Genomic DNA, 24,025 nt, shown 5'->3' on the forward strand with positions numbered 1-24,025 from the left:
TTTGTGCTCTTATACTTCTGCCTTTACGTTTTATTGCATGCTATTGTTATCACACCCGGAGTGAGGGCTTGCCTCAAGTGCCCCGCTATTGCAGGCCTCGCAGGGTGTGCAGGTGCGCATACCGATTTTCTCTCTTTACAAAAGATGTGAAATCGAGTACCGACACTTCAGTCTCGAAAAAGGGATTTCCTCTAAGCGAAATCCCGTCTTTTTGAGTTGGCTAATCTAGCCTTTTTTGTGCACTGCTAGATGTAGTTAGCTTGACCCCAAGTCAAGACACTTGGGAGGTACATGGGGATCCATAGAGATCCTAAGCATTGTATGATTCTGTTGTACACTCTGAGCACATAATAAATGACTTTGTATGATGATGTGTTGGGTTATCCTTTGAGATAGCCATGCCTACCATCGTAGCCGTGCCTTTTGAGAAGGATGGAATGTTGCATTACTATGGGTAGTATGAGAGGTCAAAGAAACCTTGAAAAGTGCGATGAGCACATTTGTTGGAACCACATAAAATGTGATGATGCGCCTTCACAGGCAAGATGCTCGTATGGGTCTAATGGACCAGAGCATGTAGAACGAGGTGACGGTTAAGGAACCCCCGTTGTGCTCATTCGCCACGGTTGGTCAAGAGAGAAAATGGATGGTACAAAACTCCGATGGACAGACTATTAATGGCAGTTACGGGCAAAAGACTCGGCTTCTCCAATCATCGGAGTTAGGAAAAATGGGTTACAAAAGGTAGCTTACAGTTGGATGCATCCATGGGTCACTCACACGCCTTTGGGGATTTACTTTCTTGGCCACTGGTCGTCGTGATGGGAAGTGTGTTTCCCATTAAAAGGAAGTGTGCTTCCCATTTAAAAATGGCGCTTCCCCGCGCGTTTCGAAAGCACGACGTTTCGCGCTTCTGAAGCGCACTTCCCCACTTACCTAGGCGCTTCCGGTAACTCTGATACATTCTTAAGGAAGAACCAAACTTCATTAACTCTTATAAACTTAACAATGTTGACACATTATTATGTCAACATTGTTCATAAATCACGCCAAAATCTTAGCGTGGTTATTTTCTCGTCTTCTACCTTTATTTGATGATCATGAATGACTTTAAGACGATCATCCCCAATGAGAGCTTTTTCAATACCTTCTTCGACTTTGGTGAGCTTCAATGATGGTTCAAGATAGGTTCTCATCACAAAGCCCCAAAGTTTCTTCCCTCTAAAATGATTTTTCATAGTTGATGCCCACATCAAGTAGTTTGATCCATTAAGCTTAAAGGAGAGCTCCACTCTTGATTCATGCTCCATGACGATAAGAAAAAGATTGAGACAAAGAAATTGATAGTACATTTGTCACGATCTTTAAACACCACAAGAAAAGCTTCTAAGATCAAGAGAATCTGAATGGCTTTGATACCATGTAATGAAGTAAGAGGAAATACAAATATCAAGTGTAGAACACTTACAAGTCCAACAATGGACAAAAACAAAGAGAGTATACAAGCACTTTAAGTGCACACACATAAATCCACAAAGGGATAATGCCAAAAGGCAAAAAAAGGTAAATATTGTCGAGAATATGAGTGAGAGAATTCTATACAAACGAAGGGGGAACACCCTATCCATATACAAGAAAAAGGAGATGGAGTCATTGGGAGCTCCCCACTCTTGGAGTCGTTGGGGAGCTCCCAACGGTCATATTTATGACCGTTGGGGCCCCAATGACTCCAAAAGTGGGTCCCCAATGCTCAAAAAGAAGAAATAAAAAAGGTAAAAAAGGAAAAAAGAAGAATAAGTTGTTTCTAATAAACAACCTATTGTAGAAGTAAAAAAACCAAAATGCCCCTATCGGGCAATACAAAGGAATTATATATATATATATATATATATATATATATATATATATATATATATATATATATATTAACAGTTGAAAACTTGAAGCTCAAACCAAGCTGGCCAATCAAGATATTTACTTTCTTGGAGGATTGCTCAATAGCTAGAGTTTGTCAAGCAAAATTTGACCTGGAGTCTTTTAAATAAAAGAAATTTAAAATAATGACAGAAGAAACATAAATACCAAAAGATAAGTAAAAGAACTGAGAAATAAGACAAGGAATAAACGTGAAATGGATATTTGACTGTTCCATTTCCATTTATGAGTTATGAATTATAAAACTAAAACAGGGCAAAAATAAAATAACTGAACCAGGATATTTTGACATTTAAGTTAGAGAGAGAGGGGGGGAAAGGTTAATATAAATAAAGCTCATGATGAGAAATAAAACAAAAAGGCCTTATCATAACACTAGCACACTATTCATGATTTGATTTCGCATCCACTTATCATAAAAGCAAGTGTATACACTTAAAGGAATATACATATTAATCCCACTGCATCTGCATCTGCACTAAACTAACTGATGACAATCCTCCAACTGCAATCTGCCAATTTTATAAATGTATAACAGTATTCATAAACTATGAGCTTAAGGTGAAATTGATAGGCTGAGAAACTTCAAGATCAATATTTCTCTGAGCATCAAGTGCAATATACTAGGTTGCCGTTACATATAAAGAGATCCATGCTTCAAATGGTCAACAATGTGCTACAAAGACTAAAATAGAGACAGGAAAAATGATCCTTATCCAACTCTTTACATATGTTTGATCTAAACCAACATTTTTATGCAAGTAGGGCCTTCAAATTATTGTAATGAATGGAAAGTAAATTAAGTAACTTCAATTGCTGAATACAAACAATGTAACAATCCCAGTATCTTTTATGATGAGTGCATACCTCACTGGCAACACCATGATCGCTTGTAAAAATATAGGGAAAGAGCCAAGGAACTAATGTTCCAATAGTTGCCAATAAACATCCAGTACAAATCCCAATGGTCACAAGTGACTGCAGCAGCATTCTTGCCTGGTTTGAGACAAAGGAATCTTTTAATATAGCTTCCAAGAAGATCAAACAGAGAGTGTGAAGCATGAACTTTCAAAACAACAAATAAATGCACAAACATTTTCTCGAGAACAAGCTTGAATAGTGCACAAAGCATTTTCACAAAATCGAAGGGAAAAAGGTTGTATGAATCCTAAAATCCTAGTAGACAATTCTAGAAAAATCAATACGTGTCTTTAACAAAAAATTCACAAAGTGGTCCGTCCAACAGAAGAATGGTTTAATCAAACTATCTTAGCTGAAAACTCACGAGTTTGAACACAAAAAGCAGCTCCAGAGATGCCTTAGAATTATGAAAGCAAATTAGCATAGTCAGAATATCTTAACCTATGTCACATAGGTGCGGGTGCGGGTGTGGGTGCGGGTACGGGTGCAGATGCGGCACTTTAAAAAACTTGGGTAAGGGGTGCGGGGAGGGTATATATATGCATATAATTTTTTTAACAGTTTTAAGTTAACACTATGTGTATGTGTGTGCATTTATGTATTTATATATATAATATAGATAAAAATGGACTTGATTAGGGTTAACTGAATCTACTTTTGGATAAAAATGGACCTCAGTGCGGTTGACTTCACCTAACACAAAGGAAGCTGTGTCCAAGTGTCGCACCCGGTGCTCTGTTGGAAGAGTGTGTGTTACATAGATCTTAACTAAGGTGTCTCAGTTTTAGATCCCAAGAGGGCTAATCCCCAGCTCGGCTATCAGAAGCGATAGGTTGAATAGACAAGTAGTTATGATAGTAAGATAAACAGCAGCAGAAACATAAAATGCCAGGCTAATGTTATTATTGATTTCATGTCCTAAAAATCACCTTGAAGACATTAACCTTGGGAATATTATTTGTTTTAAGAGCCAAAAGTAAAAAAGTTTTGTTCAAATGAATGGTGACAAGGTGTCACTGCCCTAGTACAAGAATAAAGGAAACAATAAAAGGGGAAGCTAACCATGAGGGAAGAAGAAACCTATCCGTGCTCTGCAAGGCACAGTCCATTGATGTGGGTGCAGGTTCTGCACTCAACCACTTAATCTGAGGCCAATTAAAAAGAGCCTTTTAGACACAGTGAGTGCTCCATACCCAAAAAGCTCCAGAAAAAGAGATAAGCCACCAATGCCACATCAACCACCACTTTCCCTCTTAATTCTCCAGCTACCCAAGACAAGTTCTGCACTATGTCACAGCAACACACTATTTTAGCAGTGTGTCCCTGGTGACACAACGGGACACGTGGACACTGGCGTACATTATTTCAAAATTATTTTAATGTTTTCATGTTATTTAAAAAAGAATTTAGTATAAAAATATCAAAAAAAATAGCGATTAAAAAATTCCATGTCCTTGTGTCCTATTTTCCAAAAAAAATCAAAACTTGTGAGTCGAAGTCACATCATGTATCCTCGTATCAGTGTATCTTTGATGCATAAGTTCTGCACAACTTCATAACCTAGAAAGTAAATCCACCTCCTTGGGCCCAACAGCAATTAGTTTGCAGTAGTAGACCAATGAGCAAGTATATGAAAGGATAATTCCATGTGCAAAAGAGGAGGGGCATCAGCTCACAACATGGTGGCATGATGGCATCCAGTTTTGACGCTGTCAGTAACTTACATGATGTGAAACTAAGTGAATATGATAGCTAGAGGGGAAATGCTTCTTTGCAAAATGGCTAGCTTAGGTAAAGAGGGCACAAGAAGTTCTGGTGTTGAGATGTAGCATGATTAGACTGGGAATCAGCACACCTAAGATCAGTTGTATAGTATGAAGCAATCTTGTAGAAGGAAAATAATGTGCAATATGTTATGCTGTCTCAGTAGGAAACCAACACAATACAGCCCACTTCTCACATGGTAGGCTATGTCACAGGGATTCGGCTAGGAGGGTGCCGCACCCGCGTCGACGCGACTCGACGCGGGTGCGGGTGCGGGTGCCGCACCGGGTGCGGTCAACTTGATCCTGGGTGCGTTGACCGCACCCAGGATCATTAATGTCCATTTTTAAAAAAAAAATTGCCCAAATGGGCTTCGAATTTTTTTTTAAAAAACTTTATGCTAGTCTGTCAGCTGCTGACAGACTAGCATAAAGTAAGTTTTTCAGTTTTCACGCACAGCTGCTGACAGCAGCTGTCAGCACAGCTGCTGACAGCAGCTGTCAGCACAGCTGCAAAGTTTAAAAAAAAAACCCCGCCTATTCTCCAACCCCCTTTTTAAAAAAAAACCCCGCCTATTCCCCAACCCCCTTTATATATATATATATATATATATATATATATATATATTACTTATTACATTTTTGCCCCTGCCGCACCCCCGCACCCGGGTTTTTTGGAAGTGCCGAATCCCCGCACCCGCACCCGCACCCGCGCCCGCACCCGCACCCATGTGACATAGATGGTAGGGAAGCATATTTTACCATACACCTGATAAAGATTGTACCTTCAACAGAAAACCAACTTTCTAGTCCGATTTTTCTGTTTATTAAATTTCCACTTGGAACCTTTTTAGGCATATGAAGGCACATTTTTCACCATTTCACAACCCAAAGTTTTAAAATCACCTTTTGCCTGTGGTTTGTAGGTTTCCAAGGATATTCGGGTTTCTAATATGCCCAGGAAAATGTTTGTGAATTTGTTTTAATACATTTTCTTCATATCTATACACACACAGTTTTGCCATATGACTTGGCTTCAATCTGACTGGAACCATTGAATATTCAATACAGCAAATATGTTTAGGAAAAGTGGCTGATCAAAAGACAATGAGATAACACGTTTAAAGACCTTTAAAATCATTTAAAGCTCCCAAGAATGACCAAAATAATGATATCACCAATAAAGAATGACATCATCAACAGGATGCTGACAGGATCCACCATGGTGCCATTGTAGAGTTCATATGAACAAAAACCTATTAAGAAAAGAATATCTTTCCACTGCAACAGAACATTGCTGCCAGCATGAGTGGCTGGGTGCTTATGGCTCCAGTATCAAATGTTATGATACAGAGTTTGGCAAATATTTGCCGTCTTAGGACAACAAAAATAGCCATTCTATTTGTACCCACGTGTCCTTAAGCAAAAGCAATTGAGCTACACCAGTACTGCAGATATTGATAAGTTAGAGGTTATTAACAGAATAAAAAGTAAACAGAAAATAGAAGGAAAATACAATGCAACAGAAGTGAAAATTTATTCACTACACTACTACTGTTACCATTATTATTACTATCACTATTATAATTCTTGTTCTTGTTGCTATTATAGATGCAACAGTACACTTCTTTTTTACAGCATTATAGAATAGAATTGCGGACACTTTAGACAAATACAAACAGGCAAACCAAAGACTGATGTGATATACTTTCATCACTAAAGGCATCTTATCGCATAACCAATCTACTATATTTCAATAGCCGTGAAAACTGAATCAAATCTAAGGCACATAATAAAGCTATCATCTTCATCCTTGTGCACATTTTCACAACATCCTGATGGCAATGGAATTAGGTTTCAGGAAAGAATAAAATGGCACATAGGCAGAAAAAGAGACCTTCTCCAAATTCCGGTTGACACCATATATCAGCTCCGGCATAAATGACTGTGCTGTTTGCGAGAGAGGCTCACCCCATACAGCACACATGCTGTATACTCCAATCATAACCTTTAGATGAAAGTCAAATATGCTTTAGACTCAACAAATTTTCAGGGAGAAAAAAAAGCAAGATAGAAAGAGCTTCCAAGAAAAAAGGAACCAAAGAAATAATTTTAGGAGATACTAAACTGGGCCTCAAAAGAAACCTGATGTGCAGCAAGAGTAATTGTCCCCATTGAGGTAGCAAAATAGGTAAGAAGTGAATAGAAAGCTACCTGATAATTGTATCATACATTAGAAAGTCCTGCTATGAAGAAACTTTTTAAATCGCAATTTATTCAGAAAAATATTACAATAATCAAAACCTTAGAAAACATAGTCACAAATACTGGAGCGGCAAGCTCAAATATTTGTAGAAGTTCAGTTGCTGATGGAATTGACAGTGGAAAGGCAATGAAACCAGACCGCTTTAAAGATTGAATCATCAAAAGTGCTGCAATTATCTGTGAGTGATTACTTCAAAGAGTAAGTCATTGTGAACAACATATGAAGGCTATGATAAATCTAGTAACACAATAACAGAAAATATCCACACAAAAATGCATAAACATTTGCAACAATATTAACTTGAAGATCCAGAATTTAAAGTTGACATACTTGTGATACCATTGTTGCCCATGCAGCACCAGCAATACCATAATGCCAGAAACTGCATAATAAAATATCTCCAATACCATTCACTACACTAGCAATTGTTAAAACCTTCAATGGTCCAAAAGAATCTTTCATTGCTAAACTGCAAAAAGATAATGTGACGAGGGTCAGATCATGTAAGAAAAATAAAAACTTCATGAATGCTAAAATGGCCACAAAATGTGTATGTTATATTGGTAAATAAAGCAGAAATAATGCAATGAACAAAGGTTCCAGCAAATTCTATTATAAAAATCTAAAGCATATCAAACAACAGATTTCAAACATACGTAAATTATGATCACTCTAATCAAGGACTGTTTACCTCTGTGAATACTGCATTATGATTATGTAGATAAGAATATGCAATTTAATGTAAAGGGGTTATTTGTCTTTTGAATTACAGGCTGTTTGCAAACATTTCCATTAGTTAAGGACACTCATCATAGTTGGAAAACTTGTGACTCGGGCTCAGATAGGACCCCTACTGGGTCACCGAGTCAGCGGGTTGACTTGGTGACTCGGACGAATCAGGACTCTAATTTTATAGTGTAAGCACATGAATAATACATGGAAATAACTAAATTTCAAGCTAATATGTCAATAGATAAGTTACAAAAACATATAATTATACATGATTATTAACTTTTTTTCATTGAAAAATATTAGATTATTCATAAAAAGTGACTTTATATAAGAATTATGTATTAAAATAATAAAATACATTATCAAAAAATATATTTAATGGGTTGGATCGGCACACCTGAATCGTGACCCAGTTGGGGTCCGATCCGGGTCGACTTGGGCAATTCCCGAGTCAACTCGCCGGGTTTGCCAACACATCATGTTATTTCCACATATCCTATATATTAGGGGACATCCTAGGGTCTCTCCCAAGGTTGCTTAGACATCCCCTCTGGATGCATCTTTTTCTTCTCCCTTCTGTTTTTCCCTCACTGCAGGGCATGCATACTGAGGCTGGGGAGACTAATACAGTATCAGATCAGGGAAAGAGGTAAGCCCTGAACTCTATTCTTGTCACATTCCCATCATTCTCCCTTTTTTCTTTCAGTCTTCTTTAATCTGTATTCCATCCTCTTTCAGTCTTCTTTAATCTTTCTTTTTCTTTATACTCCTTTCCTCTATATTTCATTCTTTAAAGTATTTCATACCAAATCAGTTGCCTTTCTTTGTTTCCATTGTTATTCTCTACTTCCTTTCTGTCTATTCCTTGCCATATTGAAACCTCTTTCTTCTCAATATCTTTATTTCTTTAAAGAAAAGACTTCAGGTAATCCATTTATTTCGACAAGGCTAACAAGGATGTGGAGGCGGCTTTCTTCCTGTACCACCCATGAATCCTACTTTTATTTCAACTAGAAAACCCAGGATCACATGTCAGAAGTGCAGAAAGAAGGATCCACCAGTTCGGATTGTTATTGGGAGCAATTCGGATTGTTATTGGGAGCATGTAATGAAATATAGATCTCCTGCTGTAGTGCCACCAACCAGATTCCAAGAAATGTCTATAGTGGGATCTGTTCCAACATGCAAAACGAGTCCAGCATCTAGTACTCCATTTTCATATGTTGTGTCCTGTTCCTACATAGTTCTTTACATTTCTGCATCTGTTGTTGGATCTAATCCTCTTATTCACCTTTACTTCATCTTTATTTTCTTGAATATTGATTTCAGAGTACTGCTTTCTATCGTCATCTTTACTCTTTCCTTTTCCTCTGATTTTATTTTCTCGTCTTATTTATAGACCTGAAGCTCTTATCATAAACACGAATCAAATGAATAAGAAGAACGGTAGCACAAACAATTCAGTAACAGAATTTCTCATTCATTGCATTAGACAAAAGACAAATGTAAACTAAGAATTGTAGAAATACCTTAAAGCCCTTAACGTATCAACACAGAATACCAGTTCAAATATGCAGCAGCGAGTACACAAAAATAAAACACAATGAATAATAATGCTGATGATTTGTCTAATTTAGATAGGTAAAAACTAAAAAGAATGGACGAGAAGCACCCAGAAAATTAAAATGTGTAATATCATACATAGGAAAATAGTAAAGACGTGTCCAATACCTTGCACTTTGAGCAACCATACCAACAAGAACTGCAGGCCATGCTAAGCCTCGAATCTAGAAAGAAACAGCAGAAAAATTTTAGCTTCTATCACATCCAATGTTATACCAGATATGAAGGTCCCAGGTAAGGCATGAATAAAGTTAATAAATGAGATGACAAAAATCCCAGTATCAAAGAGGAACTTTGATTTCCCAGTATCAAAGAGAAATCTTAAAGTTCCAGGTGTTCATATTGACGAAAATTATACCTTGAACAATGAGTGGTCATACATAAAAGAAACAATATAAAGACTATATTTGCATTGAAAGGTTTAATACATTAATCTAAAAATGCTAAGGAAAAGCCTAACTTGAAAAATGTGTACCTTCCACATTCAAGTTAACAAAGGCAACGTAGGAGAAACCAGAGAAAAGCATGACGAATTTCAGTAACAAAGTGTGCCATCACATTCATTTGGTTGAATGGGGTAACAACAAACTTGATCAAAAAGTAGCTGTGTCTCAGACTGTTGGGATCCATCATTCAGGGATGAAGCCACTTTACAAAAAGTGCCTCGCTAATTAGCAGCAGGGAAGATCATCTAATTTGGTTAAGACACTTAAAAGATGCCAGCCCAAAAAAAAATTAAAAGAAAAGCAGGTAAACATATAAGTGCTTTAGAACGCCAAAGTCTTTCACACAAGAATGCTAGATCATCGTTCTGGTCTACAAATACATTAGTCAAAGTTAATCGATACATTTTGTGGCACAAGCACAGATCAGTTAGACAAATGGGAAATCTGGATCACCTAATTCTAGGCTTTTCCAGTGAATTTTTAATATCAGAAAGAAAAAAATGCACGCTATTCGCATCTAACATGCCATATTGGGCACCATCTGATAGATTATTTTCCAGTAGTCAGTGAAACACTGAAGGGTGTTTCCAATGTGGTGAATGGAGTGGAGAAGGAATTCTGCAGGGATGAGGATTCCATTATTTATTGTGAGTTTCAAGCAGAATCCCTTGACTTCCATAAAATTGTGACTTAAGAATTTTCAAGACAAAGATCTCATTTCAGTCGGGGCAATTAGTAACAAGAGAAGCCGTGTTAATGGAAACTCCTCTTTCTGCTTCCTTGCATGGAATGAGGGTTCAAATGCATCCCACTCCCTCTTTCCATGGAATGAGGGGTCAAATGCGTCCCACTTCCCCTGCCAAGTGAAATGCCAATTTAGTGGTTGACCCTGGCTCCCAAGCCCACCGTAAGAGGAAGACAAACAGTTCCTCTGGTGAACAACTTACTAGTACTAAAACATGCTGAAGGGAGGCTGAATATGTCATACATGATCTTGAAAAGTAGTGGTTCTTCACAATAAAGTCAACGAACCACATTCTTGTAGAACAGTTTCTCTCTTTCACCCCAAAAGTATATGAGTTAAAGGCACATCCCTACCTATTATGCATATGGGCTCACCCATAAGGGCAAAGAGATCAAAAGAAAAACATTTCATAACCAGAGGTGTGGCCTAAAACAATACTTTAAATGGATACTTGTGTTAGAAGCATATGAACCTGAATATACGAGCTTGCAGCAGGCACTATATGCAAATTTTTGGGTCCAATAAAAGCTGTAACATAACACAAAAGGAATGTCCTGTTAGAATGACAACTCCAACACTATTTGTCAGGAAATGTGAAGCTAAATCACCAAGTGATTTATGTTATGCTCATATCTGCAAATGAACTAATTGCTATGTAGCACAGAACAGCTGTAACATTCAGTGCACTTCAAGAAGTCCAAAGCATGCTACAAGCAAACATGTACCACAGAACAGCTGTAACATTCAGTGCACTTCAAGAAGTCCAAAGCATAGTCACATGTATCGTTAAAGGTAATTTCTCGGTGAGTTCTCAGAGAGATTTTCAGAAGTTGATACATCTCGGGAATAACAACAAAAAAGCTAAGAAAATAATAAGTTTTGCATTATTTTTCTTCCAAAAATATAAAGAAACATGTTTTAAAGGTTTTAAAATGTAAAACAAAAAAATAAGAAATGCAAACTTAAAAAAAAAAGTTTTTTCCAAAAAATATCGTGATATTATCGCGATATTTTGAAAATATCGCAAGATATTATCTTTAATATCAGCTACCTTAAAATATCAGTAGTTCTCACGATATTTTCAAAATATCGCTGATATCGGTGACGGTAGTCCAAAGCATGCTATAAGGAAACATAAAAAAGGCACCACAAAGTAAGTGGAATTTGTAAGTATAGTGATGCAAAATTAAAGACGACAAAATCACCATCTATATAAACCACATCAAAAACCATCCTTAGAGTAAGAATTTACAAGGTCAAAAGTACAAATTCACGAATTCTGCATAAATTTTCACTCCTGCAACCAGGATAAAATTCCAAGATCCAATGTTTCAGATAGATTCCCAAATGAATTAGATTCAAAACTGAGTCATAGAAAATAGATAGTGTATAAAAGTGTTTAGAGTCTGTTTTTATCATTTATTTAAAATGGATGTCTCAACATTCAACAAATATCCCCTTCCATTTTTTATACTTATGTACATCAATGAATATGTGCCTCTGGGCAAACACCAAAATCTGCATATACGTGCATAGGTTTGTGTATGTGTATGTGTATGTGTATATGTATGTGTATGTGTATGTGCATGCCACCAAACCCAAATACCCACAATATAGTCTATAATTCATGTGTTTGTATCTTACTAAGAAGAAGGAAGCACAACAATGTACTCTACGTAACATGGGTACTTCAAAATGCTCGCATACTTGTGTCAATCTATGTCACATGGATACAGCTGCAGATATGGGGATACAGACATTTTTATGAATTTTCCAGTAGAATTAGTATATAAAGGATATGGAGCAAGAGCTAAAATGGAGTACCAGTGTTGACATAGGCGTTGATGCCAGTACTTCAGGATGCTGTTGCTGGGTGCTTTTACTTTTTCACATATAGATATTTTATACATAAGATATGATATCTTCAATACATGTTTAATACTCTACATTTCTCCTTTTGAGAGAGAGAGAGGTTTCCTGGAAATCAACAATTGTAGAAAATATTAATCTTGTATATGTATGTATGTATGTATGTATAAAACTGCACCCCACACCCTTTTGAAAAACATGCATGTCATACCAACAGCATCCATATCTGCATCCATGTCACAAAGCTTGCACCATCTACTCTAAACACTTGAAAGTGCAGGATTACACGTCGCTTGTATGCAAGCACAGGTGTACAAGTTTAAGCATGAATTCTGAGTCATGCAACCAGCAGCTATAGAGAACATATTTATTAAGATACATAATGCAGGGTGCTTGGCCACAAGTTATACTAAATTTTACAAGTGACCAATGACCAGATCCACTCATGTCTATCTCTCTATAGGATAAAAGATCCAAATACTACAATGTGTGAACATTAACTAAGGGTGTGTTTAGGTCTAGAATCCTTCTGGCTGTATGTGGATTGAGTTTAATAATCTGGATACTGGGACATGGTGGATTTAGTATGTGCAGTTCATACGGCAAGCCAGTTTCAGCATGCACCAACCTCAGTTCACATGAGTGCTATACATAAAGGGCACTTTAAATAAGGGAGTTTTCTTGTCCTCTTCCTCTGATTTAAAATTAATTGCATATACTGACTCTAATTGGGGAGGTGACTCAAATAACCGTCACTCCACCACTGGTTTTTGTGTGTTTTTAGGAGATTCGCTGATTTTGTGGAGATGTAAAAAGCAGCAAAAGGTGTCCCTATCATCAACTGAAGCCGAATATCGTGTCATGGCGACTACTACTATGGAAATTGTATGGATCCATCAGTTGCTGGAAGATATGGGGATCACAATAGAAGGGCCCACCAAGCTATGCTGTGACAACAAAAGTGCAATTTATATTGCAAGAATCACACTTTCCATGAGCGAACCAAACACACAGAAATGGATTGTCATTATGTTCGTGAGGCGTATCTCAAAGGAGTCATTGACCTTCCATGTGTCACATCAGAATATCAGTTGGTGGATTTCTTCACTAAGGCTTTGTGTGCTCCGCGCTTCAACTTCTTTCTTAGCAAACTTTCGGTCATCCTATCCTAAGTTTGAGGGAGGGTGTTAAATTATGTAATCAAATCATGTAATGTTATATATATATATATATATATATATATATATTTTATATATATAAGGTAATACATATACATATATTAATATATATGTATCTACTTATTATATATATAAAATATATATTTCTATTATTTAGCCGTAGGGGTAGTTTAGTCTTTTTTCATTTTTGTGCATATTCATTTCTTGAATATGTATTGTATTTTTTCGCTTTTTATTTTTTCTCTTTTTTTTCTTTTTTATAATGAATGTACTTTGTACCTTGGGGGGGGGGCACCACTAGTCGTTGGGCCCCTCCAACGGTCACATTTGTGACCGTTGGAGGGGCTCCAACGACTATGTGGGAGCCCCTCCAAGGGTCTCTCCAAGCCCTATATAAAGGGCTCTCCTCCATTGTATTTCCTAAGGCGCTGGGATTTTAGCCCAAGCTTGTGTTAGTGGAACTTATGACTTTTGGGTTCGTATTTGTGTATTTGTGAGTTTGTGTTGTGCATTGTGTGCACAAGTGTTTCAAGTGTTCTTGTTGGGCGTTTGTATACGCATTTATTTCCAAGAATATTGTAATATTGTTCGTAGTATCTTGTTGGAGATACTTTCACACTTCAATACCTAGAAAATATTTTAAAAATCTTAAATCAATCATTTCAAAATGAGTTTTGAGAAGCATTTTAATGTTTTCAACTCCTTGTTTATCTATTCTGATGATCATATTGTCCACGTAGAGAAGAAAAATGATAATATTTGCATCAAGACATCTTAACAAATAATGCAGTGTCACACAAACTAGATCGAAATCCAATATCAAGCATAACCCGACTAACCTATCATACCATACTTTCAATGATTGTTTAAGACCATAAAGAGTTTTGTCTAAATGAAGAACTTTTTCCTTTAGAACTTCCATATACACTTTTTTAACTAGGTTTTCATTAAGCGATGTATTTTTTACGTCCATCTGGTATATAGGCCATTTTAACGAAGGTTAAGGCTAATAAAGTCCTAACATTGGTCATCCTAGCAATTGGGGCAAATGTTTCTTCATAATCTGTCATATTCTTAGAAATAGCCTTTGGCAACTAACCTATCTTTGTATCATTCAAGAATTTCATCACTCTCGGTTTTCACCTTAAATACCCAACTTCAACCTATGGGCTTCTTTCCATGTGGGATATCTTGAATAGTCCAAGTCTTGGCTCTTTCTAAGGCTTCTAGTTCTACTCTCATGGCTTCTATCCACTGATGATACTCTCTAGCATGAGCATTAGTAGAGGGTTCTACATATGAATGAATTAACGCAATGTATGCTTTATACTTAGGTGAAAAGGAATCATAGGAGACACATTTCTCAGATGGTTTCGAGATTCTAGACAACCTTCTAGTTGATAATTCGGACTGACTTTAAGTGTTGGAATATTTTTCTAATGCACATGATTGTTTAGGATCCCTACGCCTAGAATATTGTAAACATTTTTTATCCTTATGGGATTGCTCTAAACTATTTTCATTATCATGAGATTGATCTTCATTTACCAAATCATTTCTAGGTTCATGATCTTCACTAAGATCATACTTACAATCATCATCATATTTTGGAATTAGATCCAACAAGAAGGAATACACGGTTATTTCCTTAGGAGTTTAAAATCAAAAAATCTTTCTTTTTTCAAAAAAAAAACATTTCTAAAAACATAGAGTTTTTTATTTTTAAAATCAAAACATCTATAGTCATTTTGGTTATCTGCATAACCCAAAAAGACACATGAAATGGCACGAGGAGAAAGTTTATCATTTTTTTGGTAAAAACAAAATATTTACATCCAAAAACTCTTAATCTAGAAAAATCATAAGCTAATTTGAAAAGTTTTTCAAATGGTAATAAATTTTGTAAAACAGAAGATGGCATTCTATTGATAAGATACAATGCAGCTAAAGTAGCTTCAACCCAAAATTCTTTGGTTCTTGATTTGCTATAAGTAGTTTCTATAATGTACCTATGCTTCCTTCCAGCCAAACTATTTTGTTGTGGGGTACGAGGACATGATCTTTGAAAGATTTAGATAATTTTTAAACTCTTGATAAAAATTCTTCCCTTAAATCAGTGCAAAAAAAAACAATAAAATATCATTTTTAAACTTATTTTTTGACTAAGTTATGAAATATTTAAAATTGAGAAAAAACTTCAGATTTATGTTTAAGAAAATAGATCCAAGTATGCCTAGAAAAATCATCAACAAAAATTGCATAGTAAGCATATCCACCTTTAGATCTATGTCACATGGGTGCGGGTGCGGGTGCGGGTGCGGGTGCGGGGATTCGACACTTCCAAAAAACCCGGGTGCGGGGGTGCGGCAGGGGCAAAAATGTAATAAGTAATATATATATATATATATATAAAGGGGGTTGGGGAATAGGCGGGGTTTTTTTTCAAACTTTGCAGCTGTCAGCAGCTGTGCTGACAGCTGCTGCAGCTGTGCTGTGAAAAACTTACTTTATGCTAGTCTGTCAGCAGCTGACAGACTAGCGTAAAGTTTTTTTAAAAAAATTTCGAAGCCCATTTGGGCAAATTTTTTTTTTAAAAAAAATGGACATTAATGATCCTGGGTGCGGTCAACGCACCCAGGATCGAGTTGACTGCACCCGGTGCGACACCCGCACCCGCACCCGCGTCGAGTCGCGTCGACGCGGGTGCAGCACCCTCCTAGCCGAATCCCTGTGACATAGCTTTAGATATAACAGGTGTCGGACCTCGTACATCTGAATGTATTAACTCAAGTAGTCTGAAAGAGAAAAGGCTCTTTTTTGAGAGGGTAATCTCTTTATTTTGCCAAGAATATAAACTTCACAAGCTTTTAGAATTACAAAAAAATTTTCAAATTTGAAAAATACTGAATTTTGGATACATTAGGTTGGCCAAGTCTTTTATACCATAAATCCAAATCTATTTTCTTAACAATACAACTAAGAGTATTATTGAGAATTTCCAAAAAGTCCATGCAATATAGGCCTCCTTCCTTATGGCCTTCCCCAATCAACTTATCTGACTGACGATCCTGCACCCAACAACCATCATAGTGTAAGAAAATAGGCTTAAGTGTAATCCAAGAATGCATAAGCATTCACAAAGTCCAATAATGGACAGACACTACGGCATTCAAACAAGAAGTCTACAAAGGGGCAATATGAAAGCCTAAAAAAGCTACACAAGCATGAAAAATAATGGAATATTTATTGAAATGAGCCTTGAAAGGCATAACATATACAAGGGGTGAAGTCCCCTATTTATACACAAAAGAGAACACATGAGAGGCCATTGGGGGCTCCCACATGGAGTCGTTGGGGCCCCCAATGCATATTCAAAAAAGAAGAAAAATAAAGAAAAATAAAAAAATAATCTACCTAATTAAAATAGTTGTTTCTAGAAACAACTATGTAAAAAGACTAAAATACCTCTATCGAGTATATATATATATATATATATATATATATATATATATATATATATATTTATATTTTAACACCCTCCCTCCAACTTTACGGGAAAAGTTATCCCGAAAGTTTGGAAATACAAAAAGAATCAACGAAAGGAATCCAAGTCTTCAAGGGAAATCTCCATCTTTATGGCATATCAGAAGATTTTGCAAATATAAGTCTTCAAATGCCTTCATTGGTAATCATCCCCGAGCGCCTTCATTGGTGATCATCCCCAAGCACCTTCATTGGTTATCTCTATGATGTATCAAAGGTATCTTAAAGATCCTACATAGAAAAAACAAACCAAAAAAAGACTTCAAGTACATAAGAAAAATATTCTAGCCCAAGCGTTGCAAAATTTTTAACAACAATATATTGTAAAGCTAGAATAAAACGGTTTAAACAAAATAGTAATAACCTTTCGAATCATTAGATATTAAGAAAGACAAGAGGAGCATCCCTCAAAGATCATAATAAACTTATTTTTCAAGAAACCATAACATTGATCATAAGAAGATTTGATTATTTAAAGGACATATCATTCGTTAAGAAGAGACAAACAATTATGCATAAAAATTGTCTTAAATGAAATGTTGGTCTTCCACAAAGCACACAAATCTCTCAGAAGAATGTCTATTAATGACACTTCAAACAAAACTCATAAAAAGGTATAAATGGAAGAACACATAAAATAAATAAATCTGTATTTATCACATAAATGCTTAAGAAGCATTGATCATGCACCATGTCTTCAAGACTAAAGCTATGTGTTAAAAGGCACTAGATTCTCAATAAACCAAAATGTGCCCAAGGGCAAGATGAACACTCTCAAAGGAGTACATATCCATAAAGGCATGAAAAATAAAGAACAAGTTTATTGAATGAGTAAGAGAACCTTTACAAACGAATTAGAAAGAGCTAATTAACTTCATGCTAATACACATATATGCATATTTAGTTAAAGAATGTTTAATGCACATGAAACAATAATGAAAAGATAACTATATTTATCAGAAAAAGATGAGTTAATTAAATTTATGTGCATCACAATGTGGACAAGATAAATATAATTCACTCACACATCCCAGAGTGAGTTTAAGTATAGAGGACCAAATATCAATATATATATATATATGTTACCAATGAAATGCATGATCCTTTATCGATAAATATTTTTCCATTCAAAAAAAAAATAAGTAGTAAAGATTAAAAAAATTCATTACAAAATTAAAAAAATCCCACATGATAAAAGGAATGATATATACAAATCAAAACCAATTTGCGGAAGATGGTAAATTTAAAAATTTTCATAAATATGAAATTTTGCAAATCTCAACAATAGTTCATCCACTACAAGCAATCACCTCATTAGACCTCCAAAATCCTACAAATCAAGTGTATAAGTGACTAGAACAAGAGCATAGATACAATGTCACTAAAGGGCCAAAGACACGCACAAAAGTATGTATAAACACATCTTGTTTACATATAATGACACTTAAAACTATTGTATTAGCGACTAAAACAAGAGCATAATGCCAACAAAGGCCTAAAAATCAAACACGAAGGCGTGAATAAACAACTCTTGTCTACATATAATAACGCTAAAGATAAAGTGTATCAGCTACTAGAACAAGAGTATAAAGCCAACAATGAGCTAAAAATCACACATGAATGTGTGAATAAACATCTCTTGTCTACATATAATGATACTTAAAAACAAGTGTATCAGCGATTAGAACAAGAGTACAAAGCCAACAATGGGCTAAAAATCGCACACGAATGTGTGAATAAACATCTCTTGTCTACATATGATGACACTTAGATAAGAGGCATAAAAAGAAGAAGACACCCGAGGTAAGAAGGCTTGTAATGGAAACACTAATGCAATTAAAAAATATCAATTTAGACCATATTTCGAAACACCATGGTTTCAAAAATTAGATATTCATCACAGATACACATAATTAAAAGCATTCATAATAAAAACAATGGTCAAAAACAAATGAGTGATTCAATACACTCACAATCAGAGATCACATAACTGTCAGATAGAGTCAAACTACAAGTTGACAATCTAAAATGACATAAAACGAGATGCACACAACTCACCCCAACAAACATCTTTGATTCAACAATAATAAGGCCAAGAAGATTGATGCGCCAAATAAAAGTATGGACAACACAAATGCCATAAGAAGGCAATAAATACTCACGAAAATCATTTTCCAAATAGGTGAGTTAATAAAAGAAACCGATATGAAAAGACAATTTTAAATCGAAAAAACCAATAATAGTAGATGACCAATCTTAGAAAAAGTACAATCATATGCATAACAATGTCTCATGACAACCTTTTGAATAAACACGAATCATGCTTAACAAAATCAATTCTTCAAAATAAATTCACCGATCAAGGAATAGATGCACTAGGGAACATTACATACAAAAGATCTAATAATTTTTAAAGAGAAGACAAGAACATATCTTAAAAGGAATTCTTTGATAACCAAAAGTCTACTATGAGACAAACAAAACATGTAATATTAAGGAAATAATACATATAAAGTTTTTAGAAGAACCTTTTACAATCTCAAAAGTAAACATAATTAATATCAATTATGAATACTTGAAGCAATAAGGTGATCTAATAACTCATAGCTACATAGGTTATATAGAAGTTATGAAATTATACCAAAATCATTCATAATGCAATCTATTTTTGTGTGACTACAACAAAACAACAACAACTACGCCTTCATCCCAAAACAATTGGGGTCAGCGATATGAACCAAAAAAGAAATTCATTTTGGGTCTTCCACATGAATCCTTTTCCTCCAATCATTTCTATCCAACGCCATGTCCTCGGTGAGGTTCAAAGCATTCATATCCTTTCCTATCATCTCCATCCAAGTCTTCCTAGGCCTACCCCGACCTCTTTTAACTAATATATTTTCCCATTTCTCCAACCTTCTAACTGGAGCATCATTAGGCCTTCGCCGAATATGTCCAAACCACCGTAAACGATTCTCTCGCATCTTATTTTCAATGGGTGCAACACCTACCTTCTTACGTATCTCTTCGTTCCGAATCTTATCTTTTATTGTATTTCCACACATCCATCTAAGCATCCGCATCTCAGCTACACTCATTTTTTGAATATGATGTCTCTTGGCAGCCCAACATTCCGTACCATATAGTAAAGCGGGTCTAATAGTCGTCCTATAAAACTTTCCATTCAACCGCAATGGCATTCTACGATCGCACAGCACTCCAGTAGCACTTTTCCATTTCATCCACCCAACCTTTATCCTATGATTTACATCTCCATCAATTTCTCCATACTTTTGAATGATGGATCCCAAATATTTGAAATAATCATTCACCGGTATATCTTGCTCACCAAGCTTCACTACACTCCCATCACTACTTCGTTGCTTACTAAACCGACATTCCATATATTCAAATCTATTTTTGTGTGACTATGACACATTTTTAGAGAAAACGAGTTAACATTATAAAATGCATTCAAAACATCTAATACAAGATTTACTTTCTATATAAAAGTCAAATAGAGATGAATACAAACATCTAAAATCATTCTCAAGCATAATCAATCGAGAATGTTTTTCAAAGAATTAGTTTCGCATAATGAAAGAAACATCTTAAAGTCAACCATTGAAATCACATAAAATATGAGATATAAACATGTCAATATGCAAAATATTCACGATATTACCAGAGAGTTAAAGAAAACATGATGACATAAGGTATACTTCATACAAGTTTCTAAAAATTTAAGAAACTCATAAAATTCATAATGATTACCAATAATTATTATGATAAAACCAAATGCATACAACAAGGGAATTAGCAATATGAATAGCATAATATTTAAGATTTTAAAGGAAAACCATATATTCTTGTAAAATATAATTTTTATGATAATATGCATAATTAAAACAAATATTTTATGGATATATGCTTACGCACAAGATTTAATAATTTCTTTAGAGAACTATTCATTTTTAACATATTTAGCAAGAGGCCACTACATTTTAAATACATTTTCAAATGCATACCATAAATATTTAAAGTAGAGAATCCAAAGAAAATAACAAAAGTATCCATATATATATATATATATATATATATATATATATATATATATATATATATAATGATCAAGAAAATAAGTGTTTTCTCATGCATAATGCATGAGATAAATAATCCAAGAGACACTTTTAAAAAGCATGCGATACATACCAGGTAAATTCTTTCTTTGAATCCAAACTTTGAGTGGCACGCTTTTTGAGGCGACCACCGTGATGACGCAACACAAGAGCTATTCTTCTAGAGATCAAGCTTTGATACCATGTTAGGAAATAGGCGGAAGTATAATCAAACAATGCACAAGCATTCACAAAGTCCAATAATGGACAAGCACTACGGCATTCAAACAAGTCCACAAAGGGACAATATAAAAGCCTAAAAAGGCTGCACAAGCATAAAAAATAATGGAATATTTATTGGAATAAGCCTTGAAAGGCATAACATATACATGGGATGAAGTCCCCTATTTATACACAAAAGAGAACACATGAGAGGCCATTGGGGGCTCCCGCATGAAGTTATTGAGAGCCCCCAAGGGTCATATTTATGACCGTTGGGGGGCCCAACGACTCTATGTTGGGACCCCCAATGCATATACAAAAAGGAAGAAAAAGAAAGAAAAATACAAAAAATAATCTACCTAATTAAAATAGTTGTTTCTAGAAACAACTATGTAAAAGAACTAAAATACCTCTATTGGGTATATTGTACATATATATATATATATATATATATATATATGTAAGTACATATATTTTAACACAGAGGAGAAGGAGACACTACATCTATGGTCAGATATTTGTGAAACAAATAAAATATTTAAGTTCAGATTAGAAATAAATCTAACTTTTAGAAAAAAAAATAATTTTAAGAAAAAAATTTGAAATTTCCTATTCTTTTTATCTCAAGAGATATGCCATCAATAGTAAAAACATTGGGCATACTTGAGTTACCATAACATTCAGATAAAATATGACCATTAGGTGTCATATGAAATGAGGTATCGAAGCCAAGAAGCCAAGGTTTTTTATCGGGATCCGAGAAAGACGAGGCAACGGCTCCAATGGATGAAGATGCCCCTTTGAGAAAAGGTTGAAGAGCTTACATAAGTTGAGCCAAGGACATATTTTTAATGGATGAATCTTGAGTAAGAGCAATGTCATTTGGCTCTTGTGGAGAGCTAACCGAGATAGTTTTCTTATCATAAGTCCTTCTAAGTTTATGACAGTGGGGCCTTATGTGTCCCAATTCATGGCAATAGTGGCAAATTACTTTTTTTTATCATGCCCATTTTCTTGTCTTCCATGATGTGGTGGTTTGTAAGTACGTATGTAATTTCCCGGTCTATATACGGCAAGAACTGAATTATCCTCATTTTTAGTATAACGTTTATTTAACCTATTTTCCTTCATACTTAATTCTTTTATAGTGACTTCAATAGAAAAAACTTTCCCTCTACGAAGAACTGATTTGGTGGATTCAAATTTTGAACCCAATCTATTAATGAATTGGTAGAAATGCTCTATATCTATTTGTTTTTGGTGGAGTGCTATATCTTCAAGACAATGTCATTTTGGCTCAAGAAAGACCAACTTTTCCCAAAGCTCGGACAATTCTTTGTAGTATTCTTTAATACTTTTGTCCCCTTGAGGCATTCCGGATTTTATCTTGAAAATTGCACACATATGCAATATCCTTAAAAGATATAGGTTCCAGATCGGACTCATCAACTAGACCCCATAAGAGCAACTTAAAATAGAAAAGCAAAGAGAACAAAAGTTTATTTCTAAATAAAGAACTTTAATTCAATCCAAAGTATTCAAAATTGACATATTTAAGGAAGAAAATGATGCTACCCAAAATAATCAAACTCTGCCAATCATCATTACCAGTTAGTATCTGGGTACCGAAGAATCTCGTAAGAAAAAGCATCCCAATGCCGCAAGCTAAGGCAACAGAAAGCAACATGGATACATGTTGTTGAGCTTCATCTCTATCCTGTGTCAATTATCAGCTAACTTAGCAGTTTCTAAAACAGAAGATGCAGAAAACAGTAAACTAAAGAAGAAATACCCCATGACAATACAACTTCAGTTACACATTCAACAAGAAAGAAAGAATAGCATGATGAGCTACAAAAGCTTTTTTCTGATGAGGAGGAAACCCTCGCCTACTCAAGTAAATCAGTAACATGCCCAATAAACTGAAGCAATTGACATTGAACACCAAGCATACATAGGGGAAGTAGAAATTTGCAAAAGATCGCAAAGAAAATAAATGATTTCATGTTAAAACTAAAGGACAAATTGCTAGGGCATGAAGTTTTTCATATTCATTTACATTTATGTTTCAGGTGCATAAAGACTGAAATCTCAAAACAATTTCCAATTACTTAATGACCAACCCCATTATGCATATCACATCCCTTGATTGGCCCTGCTTCTCTCAAAGCACCTTTCCACTCCACCATCTTCTCACCCAATCCCTCATCTACTTCATATCTTGAAGGCTTCTTCAAATAGTCTCTTCTGGTTCTCGACTCCTTGAGGCTGAATGTCGTGAAACACAGGAAGCAACAGTCTTTTGCATCTCAACAATCTTGGCCATCTCCATAAGGCAGGATGTGTGAACTACATATTGCTTATAGAAGATGGGGTATGAAGATGCACAAAGGTTAAAGCATCAAGCAAGACTTACTGCTGAAAAGTGAAAACCACGACAATATGGTAAATATTTTCCATAACGGCAATATTCCATGAGGGTATTTGAGCACCAGTTCCGATATTATGGAGAACTAGTCAATAAACTTCCACGATACCGTGAGTGCATTATAAAGAGTGGCAAAGAGTGGAGATGTGACAAAAGAAACAGTTTCCTATAATGTTCTCATTGCCAGGAAATAAATATGCAAGAGCCAAATGTATCATGACACATTTCAGGTCAAG

The 24,025-nt window shown here is 35.3% G+C and overlaps 1 protein-coding gene across 4 annotated transcripts in view; it reads right to left on the reverse strand.

Annotated features, from left to right (window-relative positions):
• LOC149817737 (protein DETOXIFICATION 46, chloroplastic-like) overlaps positions 1 to 24,025 on the reverse strand; it is a 79,689-nt gene that overhangs the window by 36,874 nt on the left and 18,790 nt on the right. For all 4 annotated transcript variants that reach the window (XM_089984071.1, XM_089984072.1, XM_089984074.1 and 1 more), the window contains exons 3-10: positions 22,970 to 23,078; positions 10,904 to 10,959; positions 9,349 to 9,404; positions 7,216 to 7,354; positions 6,924 to 7,061; positions 6,765 to 6,833; positions 6,517 to 6,627; positions 2,803 to 2,931 (exon numbers count right to left, since the gene is read on the reverse strand). In XM_089984071.1, coding sequence (XP_089840197.1) covers positions 2,803 to 2,931; positions 6,517 to 6,627; positions 6,765 to 6,833; positions 6,924 to 7,061; positions 7,216 to 7,354; positions 9,349 to 9,404; positions 10,904 to 10,959; positions 22,970 to 23,078 — 807 coding nt within the window. The remainder of the gene's footprint in view (positions 1 to 2,802; positions 2,932 to 6,516; positions 6,628 to 6,764; positions 6,834 to 6,923; positions 7,062 to 7,215; positions 7,355 to 9,348; positions 9,405 to 10,903; positions 10,960 to 22,969; positions 23,079 to 24,025) is intronic.

This window comes from Nuphar pumila, chromosome 13 (assembly GCF_984573655.1).
Source record: "Nuphar pumila chromosome 13, dmNupPumi1.hap1.1, whole genome shotgun sequence".
Lineage (NCBI taxonomy): Eukaryota > Viridiplantae > Streptophyta > Magnoliopsida > Nymphaeales > Nymphaeaceae > Nuphar > Nuphar pumila.